Source organism: Lutra lutra, chromosome 9, assembly GCF_902655055.1.
Source record: "Lutra lutra chromosome 9, mLutLut1.2, whole genome shotgun sequence".
In the NCBI taxonomy this organism is placed as follows: domain Eukaryota; kingdom Metazoa; phylum Chordata; class Mammalia; order Carnivora; family Mustelidae; genus Lutra; species Lutra lutra.
In genome coordinates, this window is record NC_062286.1 from 58,153,751 (window position 1) to 58,177,543 (window position 23,793).

General features: G+C 39.3%; 1 protein-coding gene and 1 pseudogene across 1 annotated transcript; one reads left to right on the top strand and one right to left on the bottom strand.

The window, feature by feature from the left end:
• Window positions 1–3,771: 3,771 nt before the first annotated feature.
• Window positions 3,772–4,384, bottom strand: LOC125108729 (trafficking protein particle complex subunit 2-like). The gene has a single exon (XM_047744967.1). It carries the CDS (start codon window positions 4,341–4,343, stop codon window positions 3,978–3,980), a length of 366 nt encoding a protein of 121 aa, XP_047600923.1. The 5' UTR covers window positions 4,344–4,384; the 3' UTR covers window positions 3,772–3,977.
• Window positions 4,385–9,047: 4,663 nt separating this feature from the next.
• The window catches only part of LOC125109814 (non-histone chromosomal protein HMG-14-like), a 31,226-nt pseudogene continuing 16,480 nt past the window's right edge, over window positions 9,048–23,793 (top strand).

The window sequence follows — 23,793 nt, forward strand, 5'->3', positions numbered from 1 at the left end:
ATGGTACTGCTGCTTTACAAAGCAAGATGAAAGTTACTCAAAAGGATAAACACATTTAACATATGACCTAGCCATTCTACTCCTAGATATATAACAGAGAAATGAAAACATATGTGCATACAAAAACTTGTACATAAATGTTCATAGCAACATTGTTCATAATAACCAAAAGTGGATACAACCCAAATGTCCATCAACCAATGAATGGATGAACAAAAGGTAGTGTGTTTATATACACAAAATGGAATATTATTCAGCTGCAAAGAGGAGTGTAGTATTAGTACTGCTACATGTTATTACATGGATGAAACTTGAAAATATTATGCTAAGTGAAGGAAGCCAATTACAATTCCATCTATAATTTATGATTCCATTTATATGAGATATCTGGAATGGGCAAATTTGTAGGAACAGATGGTAGATTATGGTTGACTATGACTAGGTTGGTGAATTGTGGGGAAGGAACAGAGAAATGAGGAATGACTGCTAATGAGTATATGGTTTCTTTTTGGGCTAATGTTCTAAATTTGCTTGTGGTGTTGGTTACAGTATTTACTTTTTTGTTTTGTTTTGTTTTATTGGGATGAAATTAACATAGTGTTTATATATTTTAAATAAGTGAATTTTATGGTATGTGTATTAGATCTCAATAAAGCCTTTTTTTTTTTTTTTAAACCATTCAGGATAAAGGCTAAAGCAGTTCATTTTACAGGTGAAGAGAATTGCAAGTACAAAGACTCCCTGGGCTAAAACAAGGAATGAACAAACGAACAAAAGAAAGAAAGAAAGAAATGAGTTGCTAGGTTAATCGACAAATATTTGTAAACTGGAGAGCAGATAGAGGAATTGTAGTCATTAAACCTTGGAAAGCTTAAAAATTAATGCCTGAGGTTAGAATGGGAGAAAAGCAAGCTTCTTCTTGAGGCAGAAATCTGAAAAGGAACTGATTAAAAATGGTTTAAAAATTAGACTCCTGGGGTGCCTGGGTGGCTCAGTGGGTTAAGCCTCTGCCTTCGGCTCAGGTCATGGTCTCAGGGTCCTGGGATCAAGCCCTGCATCAGCATCAAGCCCTGCATCTCTGCTCAGCGGGGAGCCTACGTCCCCCCTCTCTTTCTGCCTGCCTCTCTGCCTACTTGTGATCTCTCTCAAATAAATAAATAAAATCTTAAAAAAAAATTAGACTCTTAAATATCCCCCTTCAGCCCTTGCAGCCAGATGACACCCTGCCCTGCTCCCCATGCCATCCCTTCTGTCATGGAATGGAGTGGCTTTTCTCTAGAGTGAGGTAAAGCCAAAGGGACTCTGTTCTCAAGGACAGGCATAGCTGGGGACTACAGGGAGGTTAATGGGACATCTATATCCAAACCAGTGGGACACCCAGCCTCCTTCTTACTGAACTGCTAATAAACTGATAATCAGTTTTCCTATAGATACTGACTGCTGGGAATCTCCCTAACAAAAGTAGTCAAAGCTCTGCTAGGTCATACTATAGTAAAATCCACTAGTCAACAGGACTCAGTGTTCAATACACAGCTTCCAGTCAGGTTTTTAGTCTTTCTCTTCTAAATATCACTGGACAGCCTGAGATTGTCAAACACTTGAGGAGAATCTCTAACACCTAAGATAAAAACCAAAACCAAACAATGTAGGAAACAGAAGATAACTTTTAAAAAATCATTATAATTAATATCTTTGTGTCCTCAGAGAGATAAGAAAATTTTAATATGATAGAAAAAGTTCAACAAAAAGGTTGGAACTAAAAGGTTAAGACTCTTTCCAGAAAGTAGAGTGAAAAGACAATAAAAGTGGGGAAAAGTAGGGAAAAAATTAGACTAAGTGATCTGGCCAGGACATTTTTTTTTTAAGATGTTATTTATTTACTTGCGAGAGAGAGAGAGAGAGAGAGAGAGAGAGCATGAGTAAGGGTGAGGGGAACAGAGAGAGAGGGACAAGCAGACTTCCCACTGAGCGGGGAGCCCGAAGTGGGGCTCCATCCCAGGACCCTGAGATCATGACCTGAGCTGAAGTCAGATGCTTAACCAACTAAGCCACCCAGGTGCCCCAGGCCAGGACACTTAATATCAGAAAAATAGAACTTACAGAAAGAAAGGACAGAAAACAGGAGGAAAGAAAGAATTTGAGAAATAAAACAAGATATTTCCAAGAACTGAGAAATAATTTTCTAGACAATGCTCCATTTCTCAGAAAGTTATTGAAGTATGTAATCCTGGAAAATGAGGCAGTTATTCAAGAAATATTTAATCATGAGAAATAGAAGACCGGGGATTCACCAAGATAGAAGAGAAAATAATTCCATGGCTGGGGGCGCGTGGGTGGCTCAGTGGGTTAAGCCTCTGCCTTCGGCTCAGGTCATGATCCCAGGGTCCTGGGATCGAGTCCTGCATCAAGCCCCGCATCGGGCTCTCTGCTCAGCAGGGAGCCTACTTCCCCCTTTCTCTCTGCCTACCTCTCTGCCTACTTGTGATCTCTCTCTGTCAAATAAATAAATAAAAATCTTTATTAAAAAAAAAAAGAATTCCATGACTGATGGTAGAACAAAATCCCAAGAAATCTGCTGTGCATCACTCTAGAGTCTGAATCAGGACAGTCTACTTTAGGAGGGAAATCAAGCCTTCCCTCTCTCCCCACATACACATAAACATTAGATTATCTGATTTATTTTAAGGCTTTGAGGGGTGTCTATGTGGCTCAGTCATTAAGTGTCTGCCTTGGGCTCAGGTCATGATCCTGGGGACCTAGAATTGAGTCTAGCATCAGGCTCCCTGCTCAGTGGAGAGTCCGCTTCTCCGTCCCCCTGCACCTTTTCCCCTCCCCTGGCTTGTGCTCTCTCTCTCACTCTCAAATAAGTAAATAAAAATAAAAATTAAAGATTTGGGAGCTGTACATATGTACTTCTAGTGGAGAGTTTTATGATAAACTAGTGATTCCTTCTTAAACAGAGGAAAAATAAGACATTGATTAAATCCAGGGGAAATTTTTAAATTGTAATACAAAAGAAATATTATCATATATACTACATGGCTCTGTATGAGTGTAAATACCAAATAATGGTCTAATCAAATATTATAATAATTGGATGCTAGGAGGATGAGGGGAAGGGAAGTGTGTGTGTGCTGGGGAGGAGTTGTAATGGAATTAAATGATATTTCATAGTAGATGGTTAAGGGATGGTGTTTAAACTGAAAAAGATCAGGCACCTGGGTGGCTCAGTCAGTTAAGAGTCTGCCTTCAGCTGAGGTCATGATTCCAGGGTCCTAGGATTAAGTCCCACATTGGGCTCCTGCTCCTCAGGAAGTGTGCTCCTCCCTCTGCCCCTCCTCTCACTCAATCTCTCTTGCTCTTGTGCTCTCTCTCTCTCCCAGATAAATAAATAAAATCTTAAAAAAATAATAAACTGAAAAAGATCAAGAAATAGCTGAAGAAGCATGTTCAAATATAAGGACTTAAGTATCAGAAGAAACAACTAAGAGTTGAAGGTAGTTGTCTTGGGGAAGCAGAAGTTCAGAGTAGAAAGGGTAAGTCCAGCACTGGCTGTTCAACATTATAAGCTTTGTAAAACCATTTGACCTTTTTTTTTTTGAGATTTATTTATTTATTTATTTATTTATTTATTTATTTATTTGAGAGAGCATGCACGTGAGCCAGGGGAGGGGCAGAGAAAGAGGGAAAGAATCTCAAACAGACTCTCCTCTGAGCACAGAGCCCATCAAGGGGCTTGATCTATCGACCCTGAGATCATGACCTGGGCCAAAACCAAAAGTTGGTCACTTAACCAACTGAGCCCCCCACGAACCCCTAGACTTTCCCCCCAAACTTTCCCAGGTTATTTAATCACAATATACACATTCCTGACAATACCCCATAGTAGCAACATTGTTATTTTCCAAAATCTTCTGCACTCAACTTAAAAGTTGTTCCTTCCCAAGAAACTGAACTTTTCTGTCAAATGCGCTTGATCAAACAGGAGAATTGGGTTCATAACATGGATTCATTGCAAACTTTATGTATAAATCACAGTCATCAATAAAGAAGTTCTTTATTCCATCTTCTTTCCTTCTGTCAGGAAGCAGAATAAATCTCACGTGACCTGAAGGAACAAATGCTGAAACAAACCAGTCCTTGAATTGGTCCAAAGCGTACCCGTCTGTATGGTTGGGCAGCCGCGTGTTCTCAGCTATGGGGCTGAGGGCAGTGTGAGTGATGAGCCCGTTCAGATGACAATGATCATCGTTAGATTCTGCTTTTCCAGGTGGCAAAAACTCCATTTTAAAAACTGGATTATCAAGGTGGCCAGCAATTATAAAGCAGAAGCTTTCAGACATCGTCTTCTACCGAGCTCCTGCAGGGGAACAGTCAGTTAGTTTCCACCGCAGACCAGGGCTGGGCAGCCTCTGCTGGAACTCCCTGAAAACCATTTGACTTTTGTAACCTGTGTGTGCCTGTGTGTGTGTGTCTATGACTGTGTATAGAGTGTTGGTGGAATGCCCAGTACTAAACAAAATGGCTGATTTTTTGCTTTTTGGCTTTCTTTTTTATCAAGGCATCCCTACCCTAGGCAACATAAATTGTAAGATCATAGTGTATCTTGCTTAAATTAAATTTTAGCCCTTGGGTTGGGAGCTTCCTTAGGCTTCTACGTATAATAGGGACAATACCCTAGCATAATCTCATTAGCAACACTTTTGCAAAGTTTTACAACTTGATTATATATGTTGCTACCTCAACTCCACTACTTACTGTTGATTCTTACAGTCTTCTTTTTCCAAGTTTAATTTTCTATCCTTGAGGCTTGCTGGCTGACTGGTACACAAGCACTCTTTTATTGCATAAATTTTATTATAAGTTGCATAAAAGATCTATACTATAATAAGAGGTATATTGCATAAGTAACATATATAAAACTAAACATATATCCACTTAATGTGTATGATAAAACTGTGTCTGTGGGGTATATTACAAAATGATATTTAATTTTAGTGAAGATTATTAGAGGTTTTTTAGTAAAAGATAATGTGGATACCCTCCATTACTGAAAGAAACAATGCAAAGTCTATTAACCCAGTTAGTTTTAAAAAGAACACGGATTTTAGGGGTGCCTGGATGGCTCAGTGGGTTGGGTCTCTGCCTTCGGCTCAGGTCATGATCTCAGGGTCTTGGGATCGAGCCCCATATCGGGCTCTCTGCTCGGCAGGGAGCCTGCTTCCCTCTCTCTCTGCCTGCCTCTCTGCCTACTTGTGATCTCTTTCTGTCAAATAAATTTTAAAAAAAAGATTTTAAAATACACACATAATGGTATATATTTTCTATGCCTTTACTTAGGTATGTAAATATATGTTAAGAGGATAAACTGATATCCTCTTGGGAGAGTACAGAATTTGAAAGGGATCAAAAAGGACTTACCTTAACTAAAATATTTTAGTTTTTCTTTAAAACAGGGAGGATGTTTTCACATACTTCCCATGTAATTAAAAATTAATGTTTACAAGATAGATGTAATTTAAAATAAATTTTATTAAGGTAAAATATACATGCAAAAAAGTACACATGGAGTGACTGGGTGGCTCAGTGGGTTAAGCCTCTGCCTTCAGCTCAGGTCATGATCTCAGGGTCCTGGGATCAAGCCCAGCATCAGGCTCTCTGCTCAGCGGGGGAGCCTGCTTCCCCCTCGCTCTCTGCCTGCCTGTCTGCCTACTTGTGATCTCTGTCTGTCAAATAAATAAATAAAATATTTTTTTAAAAGTACACAAATGGCACTTTTATACTCAAGACATTTTTACTAAGTGAACACAGCTACATAATCACACTGAGGTCAAGAAGTACGATATTACAAGTACCCCAGAAGATGCTCACACCTTCTCTAATCACTGTCCCACCTCTCCATCCGAAAGGAAAACATTATCCAGCTCCTAACAACAAAGACTAATGTTGCCCATTTTTTATTTTGTATAAATGGAATCATTACTATATATATATATATTTTTTTTTTTGTCTCATTTGCTCAACATAGTGTTGTAAGATTTGTTCATTCTTGTTGTTTCCTGAGGCTATCATTGCACTCAGAATTTGATGATAAACAGATGACTTTTTAATAAGGGTTTACTGCCCCTAAACAGTTTTTTGAAAACAACTAAGTAGGCTTGAGTTTCACTTTTCAAATGAGTTAGGGGGAAAATCATGCCTGACAACACCACCAACCATCAATGTGTAAGCTCCTGACCTCCAAGGGATCTGTCATCACCAAAAGAAAAGGAAATGATCAGAACAGCAGAAGTTTTAATTTAAGAGTCATTTGAATTATCTAGATGAAATGCATAAAATTTGACTAAATTCAGAATTTATGTATGTTTAACCTAAATAAGATACTCAGTTACTTTGACATTGTGATTAAAATCTGATGGAATAACTTGCTACCGAAAAGAAACATGAAGTGTGCGGGGGCAGTGATCAATTTAAATCTCTAATGAAGGATTAAAAAGGGATATGTTCCACGGCCAAATCCCCCAACAGCAGTGTGAGGAACAGCATGGAGCTTTTGTCACAAGCTGTTTCAGGCCTCGAAGCTTAACAAACAAGTCTAAAATAAAAATATGTGAGTTTATAGGCATGAAAATAGAACCTAGTTAAGACTAAGCCTGGGCGCTGCCTCTTCCATTGGCCTGGATGCTTAAGATCTGTTTCCTCTGCTTCTCAGGTTTACTTCTTATGTGTGTTATGGTCTTCATGAGTCTAGCTGAGATCTTCACCTACAACTCCCAGATGAAGCCGTCAACCCTCTTCAAACTCCGATTCATCAGCCAACCTGGCTTTCAAATAAGGTGTAGACAGCAAGAGGACTGAGCAGGGAGTTAACTCTCTTTTCTCCATAGCTAATGAAGCATAGCAACAGTTTGGTGGTTTCCAACCTTTCCAGCAGGAGATCCCACACTTTGCTGCTCACCTTTGGCTGCTGCTCTGAACAGTTGTCAGGCACAGTACATATCCTCTGTGTTCAGCATGCACAGGTCAGCTGCGTGTCCCAGTAACTGTTGTGGCACACCCTGAAATCATCAGTATCATTGTTTTGAAATAACAGTGTCACTGTTCTCTTGCAGGATATAAAAAATAGTTTTCAGATACCTGTGACTACCTTCCAATTTGTTACCACCGCCTCTTAGGGTAAAGATGAGTGGCCTGGGGTGCACAGGTGACCCATGAATTAGAAGGCCTGCATTCTACTCTCCACTTTAAAAACACCTAGCTTCGTGATCCTGGTCAGACTTTCTAAACTTCTCTTACTTTATACATTTCTGTTTGTTTCTTACCCCAAATAAATGCATTACTCTTTCAATTTATAAAGAGTAGTATCATTTTACAACACACAGTTATAACATTGAAATTTATGTTCCCTTATATTTTTCCATTGGTGATATTATTTTTTTTTTAAAGATGTTATTTATTTGATGAGGGAGACAGCGAGAGAGGGAACACAAGCAGGAGAGAGAGAAGCAGGCACGAACGAGACTCGATCCCAGGACACTGGGATCATGACCTGAGCCGAAGGCGGACACTTAACCAACTGAGCCACGCAGGCGCCCCTTACCGGTGATATTCTAAGTAGGGTGAGCACTATATGTTCCTCGTATACTTGTTCCTCATACACTTGTTCCTTCCTCATTCTCCTTCCCTTGCTGCCTTTTTCTCCTCAGTTAGCAGAATAAGATTCTCCATATTCACCCCTATGACCTGTATTAACATTTCTAGACGTGTGATCACTTCTTCGTATTTGTTCAGATAAATGTAATAATTGACATTACACTTGAATTGAATTCCCTGTAAATTATAAATGCAGTGTGCTGGTGCCTGAAAAAATGTTGTCAATGACAGACTGGGTCAGCCGCAGTGGCAAAGAAGCCTAACTAGGCTGAAGTAGACTATCTCATATTGTAGACCTATCATATAATTTTGGTAACATGGTACCTTCACTTACCACCTAGTACAGAGAACTTGAATTTCCTTTCGAATATCTAGATTAGATTTTTATCTTGGAATGTGAAGTTGCTCAAGAGACTGACCTGTTCAAACCTGTTTGGGCGTTCTTAAGGATGAACAATTACTCTATAATCTGGTTAAGATTTTAGACTTTCCGTTGTTGATTTAGTCTGACAATCCAAAAAATGTAGAAAAAGGCTCTGTTAAACATTATAGATGGTTTTGTAAATTTTGAGGACCTCAAGAAAAAGTGTTTACTAGGGATTTGCTAGTATCAACTTTGTACAACTTACAGGTACAATCTATTACTCATTTAGGAAGCATGACATGAGATCACTAAGCATGTTATAGCATAACACTATTTCTGAAAACGAACACTAGTCCATTTGTGGAAGGTTAAGAGGAATCTAAATAAATTAAGCTCTAAAGAAAATAATAAAGTCTCCATCTTTGTAGGAACAGTGGCTGGCTCTTTACTGGGCAACTTGTTTCTGTCACACGCTATCTAAGCCCTCTTAATATATTATCTAACTTAACTGAATTCTCACAACAATCTTACGAGGTAAGTACTAGTACCACTATTTTACAGGTAAGAGAAGTGAGACTGAGAGAGGTTAATAGCTACTGAAGCTTCACACCTGGTAAGGACACCAGAATTCAAAGCCAAGTTTGTCTGATTTGAAGTCTGAGTTCTTTCCATGATAAAATACTGCTGCTGTTTTTCATTCTGTGCTTTTGTTTTGTTTTAGCTAATAGTTAATCATATAAATACTACATGAACTCATTCTTCTTTTAACATATGGTGCAATATAGATGCCCTTGAAGTCCCTCATTATACTCATCATTAATCCCAGTTCCCTCTCAGCTTCCTCAGAAGTAACACTGCTTTAAGTTTTGGAAGATCCTAAGAGATCATTCTTAGAATATCCATTAGATACACAGGAAAAGATATTCAATGTCTTTAGTCATAATGGGAACACAAATTAAAATCACAATTAAGTACTGCTACACACCTATTAGACTATTTAGTGACTAAAAAAAAATAGTGATAACATCGAATGCTGGTAAAAATACAGAAACTGGATCTTTCAGACATTGCAGGTCAGTGAAATACTCTGTGAAATATAAAGTGAAATACTCAGTCTAGAAAATATGTCTGTCAATTCCTTATGAAACTAAGCATCACTTACCCACAACCCAGCAATTGTTTTTTGTTGTTGTTTTTGTTGCTTAAAGATTTTATTTATTTATTTGACAGAGAGAGAGAGTTAGATCACAAGTAGATGGAGAGGCAGGCAGAGAGGGCAAAGCAAGCTCCCTGCCGAGCAGACAGCCCTATGTGGGGCTCGATCCCAGGACCCTGAGGCCATGACCCAAGCCAAAGGCAGAGGCTTAACCCACTGAGCCACCCAGGCACCCCACAACCCAGCAACTGTATGCTTAAACTTTTACCCTTTTATCCTTTCACAAAGGAACCTATAGGGGAATGTTCATAGCAGTCTTACTTGCAATAGCCAAAAACTAGGAACAACCCATACGTCCTTTAATGAGCAAATGGCGAAGCAATGTAGCGTGGAATTCTACATAGCAATAAAAAGAAACAAACTATCAGCAAATCCAAGATGTTGAAAGAGTAGGAGACCTTAGTTTCTTCTGGTCCCAGGAATTCAACGAGATAACTCTCAAATCATTCTGAACACCTGCAAACTCAACTGGAGATCTAAAAAAGAATTGCTGCAACTCCATAAATAGAAAAACGACCACCTTCTGCAAGGTAGTATGTGTGGAGAAGTGAATCCAAGGGGATATATGGGAAGATAAATCACTGGGGGAGGACTTTCCATAAGCCGGCTACTGGAAAGTGATGTAGCAGTGGAGTGCAAAATTGGAGCTTCTATTTTTTTTTTTTTAAGATTCTATTTTTTCATGAGAGACAGAGAGAGAGGGAGGTAGAAGCAGTGGGAGAAGCAGACTCCCTGCAGAGCAGGGAACCTGACACAGGACTTAATCCCAGGACTCTGGGATCAGGACCTGAGGCAAAGGTGGATGCTTAAGTGACTAAACCAGCCAGGCACCCCCAAACTGGAAATTTTAGAAGTTTGTTCCAGATGAAGGATTTCCCTGCCTCAGGTGGCTAAGGGGGGCAGAATCCTAGGAGGGACAATGTGGTCTCAGGATCCCCTGGATCACAGAAAGAATGGGGTTGCCTGAGTGCAGCAGAGTCCCCAGGCATCAGAGCAGGGAAGCCAGTTGCAATGAGCAAGCCCAGGAGAGGGCTCCCAGATTGGTGTTGCCATAAACCATGAACAGAGTTGAGCAAGTGCTCTCTGAGCAGGGATCCAGCAAGCAGCAGAACTGCCTCCACACCACTTTCCCTCCCCCAAGAGGAAGAGTTTTGGAGACTCCAAATGGGGTCGCATGCCTGAGATAGAAATACTAGGTCACAGGCTGGGTGAGCACAGAGTGTGACTGGAGACCAGGAAGATAGGAGTGATGGATAGCTTCTTCCCTGAGGGCACAGCACTGAGAAGTGGGGGTGGGGTGGGGTGCAAGTTTCCAGCTCTGGGGCTGGAGGTTGGGAGGCTGCCATTTTTATTCTCATCCTCTAAAGCAGCTCAGAAAGCCTTCAGGGAACAAAAAGCCAAATAGAGAAATCCAAAGACTTACTAATTCTGGCCCCCTAGTGAGAACAGTACAGTTCCACCTGGGGCAAAGACACCTGAGAATCAGTGCAACAGACTCCTCCCCCAGAAGATCTGCAAGAACATCCAGTTAAGATCAAGTTTACCAATTACACAGAACTGTAAAACTCTAGTGCTAGGGGAAAATAATGTATAGAATTCATGTTTTTTTCCCCATGATTTTTTAGTTTTTCTATTTTAACTTTTTTTTCTTTCTTTTTTTCAGCCAATTTCTTTTTAAATCAACTCTTTTTAGAAATCTATTTTAGGGGCGCCTGGGTGGCTCAGTGGGTTAAAGCCTCTGCATTCGGCTCAGGTCATGATCCCAGGGTCCTGGGATCGAGCCCCACATCGGGCTCTCTGCTCAGCGGGGACCCTGCTTTCCCCGCCCCTCTCTGCCTGCCTTTCTGCCTACTTGTGATCTCTGTCTGTCAAATAAATAAATAAAATCTTTAAAAAAAAAAAAGAAATCTATTTTAATTGTCATTTTTACATTTACATTCTATCCTTTCATTGTATTTAATTATATATATACATATATATATGTATATATATGTGTGTGTGTGTGTGTGTGTTTAAAGATGCAGTATCTTCTAACAAACAGACCAAAATACACCCCAAATCTATTATGTTGCTGTGTTCTCTTCACCTATCTGGTTATAGTTTCCGTAGTGTAGTGGTTATCACGTTCGCCTGACACCTATCTGGTTATATTCTCTCTCTTTTCTCCTCCTCCTCCTCCTCCTTCAACTCCTTCTTGTTACACTCCTTTTTAATTTTCATCTTCACAGTTACATTCTACCCTTTCAATGCATTTAATTTTATTTTTGTGTATAAGTTTTTCTTTCTTTACAATTTTGGGATCTAGTTTTCCAACAAATAGACCAAAATACACACAAGATCTCTGTCTGTTCACCTGTCTGATTATGCTCTTTTTTTATTTTTTATTTTTTTTTTCAGTTTTGGGACTCTTCTGATTTATTTAATATATATTTCTTGGGAGTTGTTATTGCCACTTTAGCATTTTGTTCTCTTGTTCATCTGTTCATCTCTGAATGACAAGACAGAAAAGCTCACCTCAGAAAAGAGAACAAGAGGCAGTACTGACTGCCAGGGATCTAATCAGTATGGATATAACTAAGATGTCAGAACTAGAATTTCAGAATAATGATTATGAGGATATTATGGGGGCTTGAAAAAAACATAAAAGACACTAGAGAATCCCTTTCTGGAGAAATAAAAGAACTAAAATCTAATCAAGTCAAATAAAAAAGACCATTAATGAGATGTAATAAAAAATGGAAGCTCTTAAAAAAAATGGAAACTCTAACTGCTAGGGTAAATGAAGCTGAAGAGCAAATTAGTGATATAGAAGACAAATGATGGAGAATAAAGAAGCTGAGAAAAAGAGAGATAAACAACTACTGGACCATGAGGGTAGAATTTGAGAGATAAGTGATAACATAAAGTGAAACAATATTTGAATTAATGGTCTCCCAGAAGACTAGGAAAGAGAGAAGGGGGAAGAAGGTATATTGGATCAAATTATAGCAGAGAACTTCCCTAATCTGGGAAGGAAACACACATTCAAGTCCAGGAGGCACTGAGAACTCTCCTCAAAATCAATAAAATTGGTTAACATGTTGACGTATAATAGTAAAACTTGTAAATCTCAGAGACAAAGAGAAAATCCTGAAAATAGCTCAGGACAAGAGGTCTATAACCTAGAAGGGTAGAAACATTAGACCAGCAGGAGACTTATCTACAGAGACCTGGCAGGCCAAAAAATACTGGCATGATATATTCAAGATGCTAAATGAGAAAAATATCCAGCCAAGAATACTTTATCTAGCGAGGACATCATTCAAAATAGGAGGAGAGATAAAGAACTTCCAGGACAAATAGAAACTAAAAGAATGTGTGATCACTAAACCAGCCCTATAAAAATATTAAAGGGGATCCTTTAAGCGAAGAGAAAACCCAAAAGTAACATAGACCAGAAAGGAATAAAGACAATACACAGAAATAGTGACTTTACAGGTAATAAAATGGCACTAAATTCATATCTTTCAATAGTTACTCTGAATGTAAATGGGCTAAATGCTGCAATCAAAAGACATAGGGTATCAGATTGGGTAAAAAAGCATGACCCATTGATATGCTCTTGCAAGAGACTCATTTAGACCCAAAGACACCTCCAGATTGAAAGTGAGGGTGTGGGGTGCCTGGGTGGCTCAGGGGGTTAAAGCCTCTGCCTTTGGCTCAGGTCATGATCTCAGGGTCCTGGGATCGAGCCCCACGTCGGGCTCTCTGCTCAGCGGGGAGCCTGCTTCCTCCTCTCTCTCTGCCTGCCTCTCTGCCTACTTGTGATCTCTTTCTGTCAAATAAATAAATAAAATCTTTAAAAAAAAAAAGAAAAGAAAGTGAGGGTGTGAAGATACCCTTCAACAGATGAATGGATAAAAAAAGATATGGTCCATATATACAATGGAATATTACACAGTCATCAGAAAGGATGAATAGCCAACTTTTGTATCAACATGCACGGGACTGGAGGAGATTATGCTGAGTGAAGTAAGTCAAGCAGAGAAAGTCAATTATCATATAGTTTCACTGTAGAGCATAAGGAATAACATGGAGAACATTAGGAGAAGGAAAGGAAAACTGAATTGGGGTAAATCAGAGGAGAGATAAACCATGAGAGACTGTGGACTCTGAGGAAAAAACTGAGGGTTTTGGAGGGGAGATAGGTGGGAGGATGGGTGAGCCTGGTGGTGGGTATTAAGGAGGGTACGTATTGCATGGAGCACTGGGTGTAGTGCATAAACAATAAATCTTGGAACACTGAAAAAATAAAATTAAATTGAAAAAAAAAAAGAAAGTGAGGTTGTGGAAAACCATTTATCATGCTAGTGGACATCAACAGAAAGCTGGCATAGCAATGTTTATACTAGAAAAATTAGATTTTAAACTAGAGATTGTAATAAAAGATGAGGAAGGGCAATATATCATAAATAAAGATATCCAATAAGAAGATCTAACAATTCTAAATATTTATGCCCTATGGGAGCAGCCAGTTATATAAACCAATTAATAACAAAATTAAAGAAACACATTGATAATAATACAATAACAGTAGGGAACTTTAACACCCCACTCTCTATAATGGACAGATCATCCAAGCAGAAGATTAGCAAAGAAACAAAGGCTCTGAATGACACAGTGGACTAGATGGACCTCAGAGATATATTCAGAGAATTCCATCCAAAAACAACAGAATACACATTCTTCTCAAGTGCCCATGCAACATTCTCCAGGATAGATCACATATTGGATCACAAACAGATCACATACTGGATCCCAAACCAAAGGACTGGGATCATTCCCTGCATATTTTCAGACCACAAGGCTTTAAAACTTGAACTCAATCACAAGAGGAAATTTGGAAAGAACTTAAATACATGGAGGCTAAAGAATATCCTACTAAAGAATAAATGGGTCAACCCGGAAATTAAAGAAGAATAAAAAAAAAATTCATGGAAACTAGTGAAAATGAAAACAACTGTTCAGGGGCACCTGGGTGGCTTGGTCAGTTAAGTGTCTGCCTTCCACTCAGGCCGTGATCTCAGGATCCTTGGATGGAGTGCTACATTGGACTCCCTGCTCAGCAGAGAGTCTGCTTCTCCATCTCTCTCTGACCCTCCTTCCCACTTGTGTGCATGCACTATCTCTCTCTGTCTCAAAAACCAAAACAAAACAAAAGAAAACAAAAATAAAACAAAACAAAAAACAAAAAACTGTTGAAAACCCTCCCAAAGGCAGTCTTGAAAGGGAAGTACATAACAATATAAGCCTTTCTCAAGAAACAAGAAAGGTCTCAAATACACAACCTAACCTTATACCTCAAGTAGCTGGAGAAAGAACAGCAAATAAAGCTTAAACCTAGCAGAAGAGAATTAATAGTGATTAGAGCAGAAAACAATGAAATAGAAACTGGGAGCAGTTCTTTGAAAGAGCAATGAAACTGGGAGCTGGTTCTTTGAAAGAATTAATAAGATTGATAAACACCTGGCCAGACTTATCAAAAAGAACAGAGAAAGGACCCAAATAAAATCATGAAGAAAGAATTGACATCACAACCAACACCGAAGAAATACAAACAATTATCAGAACATATTATGAGCAACTATATGCCAACAGATTAAGCAATCTGGAAGAAATGGATACATTCCTAGAAACATAAACTGCCAAAACTGAAATAGGAAGAAATAGAAAACCTGAACACACCCATAACCAGCAAGGAAATTGAAGCAGTAATCAAAAATCTCCCAAAAACAAGAGTCCAGGGCTGGATGGCTTCCTAAGGGAAATCTACCAAACATTTAAAGAAGAATTTTTACCTATTCTTCTGAAGCCATTTCAAAAAATAGAAATGGAAGGAAAACTTCCAAGCTAGTTCTGTGAGACCAGCATCACCTTGATCTCAAAACCAAAGACTCCACCAAAAAGGAGAATTACAGACCAATATCCCTGATGAACATGGATGCAATAATTCTTACCCAAATACTAGACAACAGTATTAAAAGAATTATTCACCATGAGCAAGTGGAAGTTATTCCCACACTGCAAGGGTAGTTCAAAATCTGCAAATCAATCAATGTGATACACTACATTAATAAAAGGAGGTACAAGAACCATATGATCCTCTCAATAGATGCAGAAAAAACATTTGACAGAGTACAGCATCCTTTCCTGATAAAAACTCTCTACCTTGTAGGAATAGAGGGAACATACCTCAACATCATAAAAGCAATGTACAAAAAGCCCACAGTGAATATTATTCTTAATGGGGAAAAAAACCGAGAGTTTTCCCCTAGGGTAAGGAACGCAGCAGGGATGTCCTCTTTCACCACTGTTACTAAACATAGTACTAGAAGTCCTAGACTCAGCAATCGGACAACAAAAGGAAATAAAAGGTATACAAATTGGCAAAGAAGAAGTCAAACTCTCACTCTTTACAGATGACATGATACTCTATGTGGAAAACCCAAAAGACCCCACCCCATAATTGCTAGAACTCATACAGGAACTCAGCAAAGTGGCAGGATATAAAATCAGTGCACAGAAATCAGTTGCATTTCTATACAGTAACCATGAGACAGAAGAAAGAGAAATTAAAGAATCGATCCCATTTACAATTGCAAAAAAACCCATCAAATACCTAGGAATAAACCTAACCAAAGAGGCAAAGAATCTGTACTCAGAAAACTACAGAACACTCATGAAAGAAATTGAGGAAGACACAAAGAAATAGAAAAATGTTCCATGCTCATGGATTGGAAGAATAAATACTGTTAAAATGTCTATGCTGCCTAGAGCAATCTACACATTTAATGCAATTCCTATCCAAATACCATTGACATTATTCCTGGAGCTGGAACAATCTTAAAATTTGTATGGAACAGGAAAAGACCCCAAATAACCAGAGGAATGTTGAAAAAGAAAACCAAAGCTGGTGGCATCACAACCTCTATTACAAAGCCATAAGCATCAAGATAGTATGTACCAGCACAAAAACAGATGCATAGATCAATGGAACAGAATAGAGAGCCCAAAAATGGACTCTCAACTTTATGTTCAACTAATCTTTGACAAAGCAGGGAAGAATATCCAATGGATGAAAAACAGTCTCTTCAACAAATGGTGTTGGGAAAATTGGACAGCCACATGCAGAAGAATGAAACGGAACCATTTCCTTACACCATACACAAAAAGAAACTCAAAAAAGATGAAAGACCTAAATGTGAGACAGGAATCCATCAAAATCCTTGAGGAGTACACAGGCAGCAACCTCTGTGACCTCAGCCATAGCAGCTTCTTACTAGACATATCTCCAAAGGCAAGGGAAACAAAGGCAAAAATGAACTATGGGGACTTGATTAAGATAAAAAGCTTCTGTACAACAAAGGAAACATTCAACAAAACCAAAAGACAACTGACAGAATGGGAGAAGATAGCTGCCAATTTCTTATCAGATAAAGGTCTAGGTTCCAAAATCTGTAAAGAACTGATCAAACACAACACCCAAAGAACAAATAATCCAATCAAGAAATTGGCAGAAGACATGAACAGACATTTTCCAAAGAAGACATCCAGATGGCCAACAGACACATGAAAAAAGCTCAACATTGCTAGGCATCAGGGAAATACAAATCAAATCCACAATGAGACACCACCTCACACCAGTCAGAATGTCAAAAATTCACCACTCAGGAAATGACAGATGTTGGTGAAGATGTGGAGAAAGGGGAACCCTCTTACACTGTTGATGGGAACGCAAGCAGGTGCAGCCACTCTGGAAAACAAGATGGAGGTTCCTCAAAAAGTTGAAAATAGAGCTACCTTATGACCCAGCAATTTAGGGATTTACCCCAAAGATGCAAATGTAGTGATCCAAAGGGGTACACGCACCCAAATGTTTATAGCAGCAATGTCCACAATAGCCAAACTATGGTAAGAGCCCAGATGTCCATCAACAGATGAATGGTGTATATATATACAATGGACTATTATTCAGCCATCAAAAATGAAATCTTACCATTTGCAGCAATGTGGATGGAACTAGAGGGTATTATGCTAAGTGAACTAAGTCAATCAGAGAAAGATTATTATCATGATCTCATGCATATGTGAAATTTAAGAAACAAAACAGATAGAAAAAAACTAAGGGTTGCTGATAGGGGGATGGGGTAACTGGGTGATGGACATTAAGGAGGATAAATGATGTAATGAGCACTGGGTATTCTATAAGACTGATGAATCACTGACCTTTGCCTCTGAAACTAATAATATGTTATATACTAATTAACTGAATTTTTAAAAAGATTATTTATTTATTTATTTATTTGAGAGAGAGACAATGAGAGAGAGCATGAGTGAGGAGAAGGTCAGAGGGAGAAGCAGACTCCCCGTGGATTTGGGAGCCCAATGCAGGACTTGCTCCCAGAACTCCGGGATCATGACCTGAGCTGAAGGCAGTCATCCAACCAACTGAGCCACCCAGGGTGTCCCTAACTGAATTTTTAAAAAAGAGACTGTCGATACACAAAATAAGAACTTGAATTGAATAGATCTCAAGGGAATTATGTTGCATGGAAAAAAAAATAGCTATATACTATTTAATGCCATTTATTTAACATTCTAGAAATGACAAAATTATAAAGATAGAAAACAGGTGAGTGGTTGCCAGGTGTTTGGGATGGGGTGTGGGAAGCATATTGGGTACAGCTTTTAAGGAGTAGCATGAGAGATCTTCGGGTGATGGAGCAGGTCTCTATCTGGATTGTGGTGGTGATCGCATCAATCTACATATGTGATAAATTGCACAGAAGTGTACACACACAATGTGTATGTGGGGATATCTGAATAAAGTTAGTGGATTGTACCTGTCACTTTCCTGTTTTGATGCAATGTATTATCATTGCAGAAACTGGAGCTTGGGTGCATGGGATCTTTCTATATTATTTTTTTACAACTCCCTATTGATCTGTAATTATTTAAATTTAAAAAGTCAAATTCAAAATATATTCTTGCATATACATATGTCCCTATATACAATTTCTAGTACTGACTTTTGCATATATGTGATTTTTCCATACTATCATCCTGAAGTGTCATTCTGCAAACTTGATTTCTCAACATTCTGGTTGTTTTTTTTTTTAAGATTTTATCTATCTATCTATCTATCTATCTATCTATCTATTTGGAGTACATGCATGAGAGAGAGTGGGGAGGGAAGGTCAGAGGGAGAGGGAAAACGAATGTCAAGCAAACTCCATGCTAGAGTGAGATACAGGGCTCCATGTCACCACCCTGAGATCATGACCTGAGCCAAAACCAAGAATCAGATGCTTAATCGACTGATCCACTCGGGCGCCCCTCAACATTCTGTTTTGAGGTCCATCTGTTTTGAGGTCCATTCTGTTCTGTTTGAGGTCCATCCAAAACTAATAGAGACCTAGGTCTTGTAACTACTGGATAGGATTCTAATATATGGATATGTCATGCTTATTATCTCTCCCCCGATTTATGAACATTTAGTTTTTTTCAATTTTTCCCTGTTACAAAGCTTGGTGTAATGAATATTCTTGTATGTGACCTTTTGTGCACACGGACAAGGGTTTTTCTAGTATGGTATTTCCTGTACTTAGAGGCAATAACAATACTAGCTGTCAATATTTACTGAGGACTGGCTATAATATTGTTATGATTGATGAGAGAATGGGGAAGTTAATTCACTTACCGAAAATCACACACTCAATAAGTGGCAGAGCCAGGATTCAAACTCATCCTGTCCAATTCCCAAGCCCATATTCTTTTTTTTTTTTTAAAGATTTTATTCATCTATTTGACAGACAGAAATCACAAGTAGGCAGAGAGAGAGGAGGAAGCAGGCCCCCCGCCGAGCAGAGAGCCCGATGCGGGACTCCATCCCAGGACCCCGGGACCACGACCAGAGCTGAAGGCAGAGGCTTTAACCCATTGAGCCACCCAGGCACCCCTCAAGCCCATATTCTTAACCACCGTGGTGTGCTGCTGCCTGCAGCAGTGTTCAGTAAAAATCTTCTGGATGTCTTCTTTGAATGAATGTTGATCCAGGTGTCCTCAATCTGTACTTTACAGTTTAATCTTTCAACCTAAAATGGTGTCTTTTTATTTATTCTGGTTAATTAAATCATCTTGATTTGAGACCATAATATTTCAGCATGTTGAGATAAATATGTACTTCAAGCACAAGTGTTTTTAGAGCATTTCCTGTAAAGTGTTCCTGCCAAATATGTTGAACTTGAATCCAAACAGGCTTCTAGTGTTATCTTCCATTTATTTTTTAAAAATTTTTAAAGATTTTATTTATTTATTTTACTGAGAAAGAGGCAGGGAGAGAGGGAATACAAGCAGGGGGAGTGGGAGAGGGAGAAGCAGGTTTCCCACTGAGCGGGGAGCCCAATGCAGGGCTTGATCCCAGGACCCTTGGATCATGACCTGAGCCAAAGGCAGACGCTTAACTGAGCCACCAAGGCACCCATATGATGACATTGCACGAATCTTTGGCCAGGATCTCCATAATACCATCTCTTTCCATCCAGTCTCTCCCATAGCCTTGGCTTCTTAAAGGATCTTACCAGGAAGATATTAGATGCCTATTTAGATAAATACACAAACAAAACAAACAAACATTGGACTTCAAATCCTGCTAATTTTCTTTTCCTCTTAGGGAGAAATTCAAGTTGTGAACTTAAAGAATGTGGTCTCTACTACGTACCCTCCAAACTTGACTCCTGGTTACTTATGTAATTTCCCATCTTTGAATGTTTTTCACTTGGCCTGGTCTCTGTCTTTTTGTAAAGAAGTCAGATTCATTCATTCTTTCTTTCTTTCTTTCTTTCTTTCTTTCTTCCTTTCTTGCTTTCTAATAAATTCTTTAAAAAAAAAAACAACTTTCGGGGCGCCTGGGTGGCTCAGAGGGTTAAAGCCTCTGCCTTCGGCTCAGGTCATGATCCCAGGTCCTGGGATCGAGCCCCACGTCGGGCTCTTTCCTTGGTGGGGAGCCTGCTTCCTCCTCTCTCTCTCTCTGCCTGCCTCTCTGCCTACTTGTGATCTCTCTCTGTCCAATAAACAAATAAAATCTTAAAAAAAAAAAAACTTTCAGTGTTTATTGCTTGTATATAGAAAAGCAATTGAATTATTTTTTATTTTTTATTTTTATTAACATATAATGTATTATTTGCACCAGGGGTACAGGTCTGTGAATCATCAGGCTTACACATTTCACAGCACTCACCATAGCACATACCCTCCCCAATGTCCATAACCCACCCACCCTATCCCTAACCCCAAGCCCCCAGCAACCCTCAGTTTGTTTTGTGAGATTAAGAGTCTCCTATGGTTTGTCTCCCTCCCGCTCCCATCTTGTTTCATTTTTTCCTTCCCTACCCCCCACAATCCCCTGCCCTGCCTCTCGAATTCCTCATATCAGAGAGATCATATGATAATTGTCTTTCTCTGATTGACTTATTTTGCTCAGCATAATACCCTCTGAGAGTTCTATCCACATCATTGCAAATGGCAAGATTTCATTTGTTTTGAAGGCTGCATAGTATTCAATTGTATATATGTACCACATCTTCTTTATCCATTCATCTGTTGATGGACATCTAGGTTCTTTCCATAGTTTGGCTACTGTGGACATTGCTGCTATAAACATTTGGGTGCACGTGCCCCTTTGGATCACTACATTTGTATCTTTAGGGTAAATACCGAGTAGTGCAATTGCTGGGTCATAGGGTAGCTCTATTTTCAACTTTTTGAGGAACCTCCATGCTGTTTTCCAGTGTGGCTGCACCACCTTGCATTCTCACCAACAGTGTAGGGGAGTTCCCCTTTCTCTGCATCCTCGCCAACATCTGTCATTTCCTGGCTTGGTAATTTTAGCTATTTGACTGGTGTGAGGTGGTATCTCATTGAGGTTTTGATTTGTATTTCCCTGATGCCGAGTGATGTTGAGCACTTTTTCATGGGTCTGTTGGCCATCTGGATGTCTTCTTTGCAGAAATGTCTGTTCATGTCCTCTGCTCATTTCTTGATCAGATTCTTTGTTCTTTGGGTGTTAAGTTTGATCAGTTCTTTATAGACTTTGGATACTAGCCCTTAACCAACTGAGCCACCCAGGTGCCCCTTGATACATGCCTTAAAAGCATTGTGGTTATGTAAGAAGATGTCCACTTTAAAGAAGAGATTCTTACCAAAGTATCTTCAAATGAAATGATATGATGTTTGGAATTTGCTTTGAAATACCCTGTGGGGGGTGCCTGGGTGGCTCAGTGGGTAACCTGTGCCTTCTTCGGCTCAGGTCATGATCTCAGGGTCCTGGGATTGAGCCCCACATGGGGCTCTCTGCTCAGCAGGGAGCCTGCTTCCCCTCTCTCTTTCTGCCTGCCTCTCTGCCTACTTGTTATCTCTGTCCAATAAATAAATTAATTAATTAAAAAAAAAAAGAAATACTCTGTGGAAGGGACGCCTGGGTGGCTCAGTTGGTTAAGCATCCAACTCTTGATCCCAGCTCAGGTCTTGATCTCAGGGTTATGAGTTCAAGCCCTGCACTGGGCTCCACACTGGGCATGGATCCTACTTAAAAAAAGATTCTCGGGGCACCTGGGTGGCTCAGTGGGTTAAGCCGCTGCCTTCGGCTCAGGTCATGATCCCAGGTCCTGGGTTCGAGCCCCACATCGGGCTTTCTGCTCGGCAGGGAGCCTGCTTCCTCCTCTCTCTCTGCCTGCCTCTCTGCCTACTTGTGATTTCTCTCTGTCAAATGAATAAATAAAATCTTTAAAAAAAAATAAATAAATAAATAAAGATTCTCAATATAATTTTGTGACCCATTTTTCTCCTTCACAAGCATTTTTAATATTGGCATGAATTCTCTTAAGCATCATATTTAGTGCTGGCATAATAGTTCATTGAATAGTTATACTCAGGCTGCATTTGATACCTCTCCTCTGTGTTTACATATCATTCTATTAAGATTTCTATTAAAATATTTATTTGGAATCACATTTTTTGTGTAGGAGAAGGCATAGTCTCTTCCTATATACTAAACCAAACACAGTGCTTGATACAGAGTAAATACTTAACAAAAGCTTATATAAATTAAATGAAAAATTGATACTTTTTTGGGTTATTCAATTAGCTGTGTATAATGGCCCATGTTACTTTTTTTTTTAAGATTTTTTATTTATTTATTTGACAGAGAGAGATCACAAGTAGAAGGAGAGGCAGGCAGAGAGAGAGAGAGAGGGAAGCAGGCTTCTTGCTGAGCAGAGAGCCCGATGTGGGACTCGATCCCAGGACCCTGAGATCATGACCTGAGCCGAAGGCAGCGGCTTAACCCACTGAGCCACCCAGGCGCCCCTGGCCCATGTTACTTTATTTTGTCAATCAAAATGTCATGAAAGTCCATGTTGAATTCATTATTTGAATGACATTTTACTGCATATCCCTGGTCTTTCAGTCTATTAACCCAATCAAAATTAAAATGGCTTTTGTTAATAAACTTTCCCTTGTTCTTATTGCTCATCACCTGATCCTTAGACAAACTGATGAAGCATTCACATAGTAATCTACAAAAATTATACTGGGTAGCAACACCAAAATGGCAGCAACTAGTTTTCCATGAATCTTTCATATGAATGCTGCAAAATTTTAACTAATGTAAAAAATTAATATTTTCCATAACTGAGTATATACAAGATCATGGTGATGTCTGCCATGACCTGGAGCAAGGTAGGTTATGTGAAAAAGGGCAAGGCTGCATATAATTTGCTTTGAGGTACAATGAGTTAGTTTAAGATCGGATAGTTTGGTTAATTTCAGTAGGCTCTGGGCTATTGGGATGATCTCTAGTTGTCTGGTACCTGGCCTTAGGGGTGAATTAACTAGTCCCAGGAGGGGACATGTCTCCAGGATCAAAGCCCCAGATCTCAGACTGTCAAAAATAAAGAAAATAAGAAAGTATGTCAACACAGCTCTTATAAGTGAAACGTCCAGGAAAATTAATTTTCTGGCATAGCTGTATATGACACATATAATATTATCTAAGCGTCATGCTCAGGCTCCCCCTGGTGGTTCCTGGCAGTTCCAGACTCCACTATTCCCTTTCCACCCACACTCCACAATGCCTAAATGACTACAGCTGCTCTCCTCTGCATCCTTTTTGCTTCAAATCCAGAAAGAAAGAAACAACTTCTTTTTGCAAATAGCCAAACAAAAATCCTGGTCCTCATTCTTCTTGGCCAGACTTGGACCAATCAATGCAGCTAATGGGATGGGAATTGCCTATAGGAAGCACCACTGACCCTGCAACCACATGGATTGAGAATAGAGTAGAGGTGGCTCTTTGGGTGTTCTGGTACGCTGTTTTACAGGAAGAATGGAAAATGGATGCTAGGGAACCAAACCAAACCAAGCAAAACAAACAAAAACAACAAAAATGGCTGTCTCCTATACAAAAGATGTCAGACATATTTATCCTGGGATAGCTCTTACTTTGTAATCATTGCTAACTTGT

Bases quoted from the DNA above. Each gene is read 5' to 3' on its own strand.
- LOC125108729 (XM_047744967.1), bottom strand. From the start codon at position 4,343: ATGTCTGAAAGCTTCTGCTTTATAATTGCTGGCCACCTTGATAATCCA.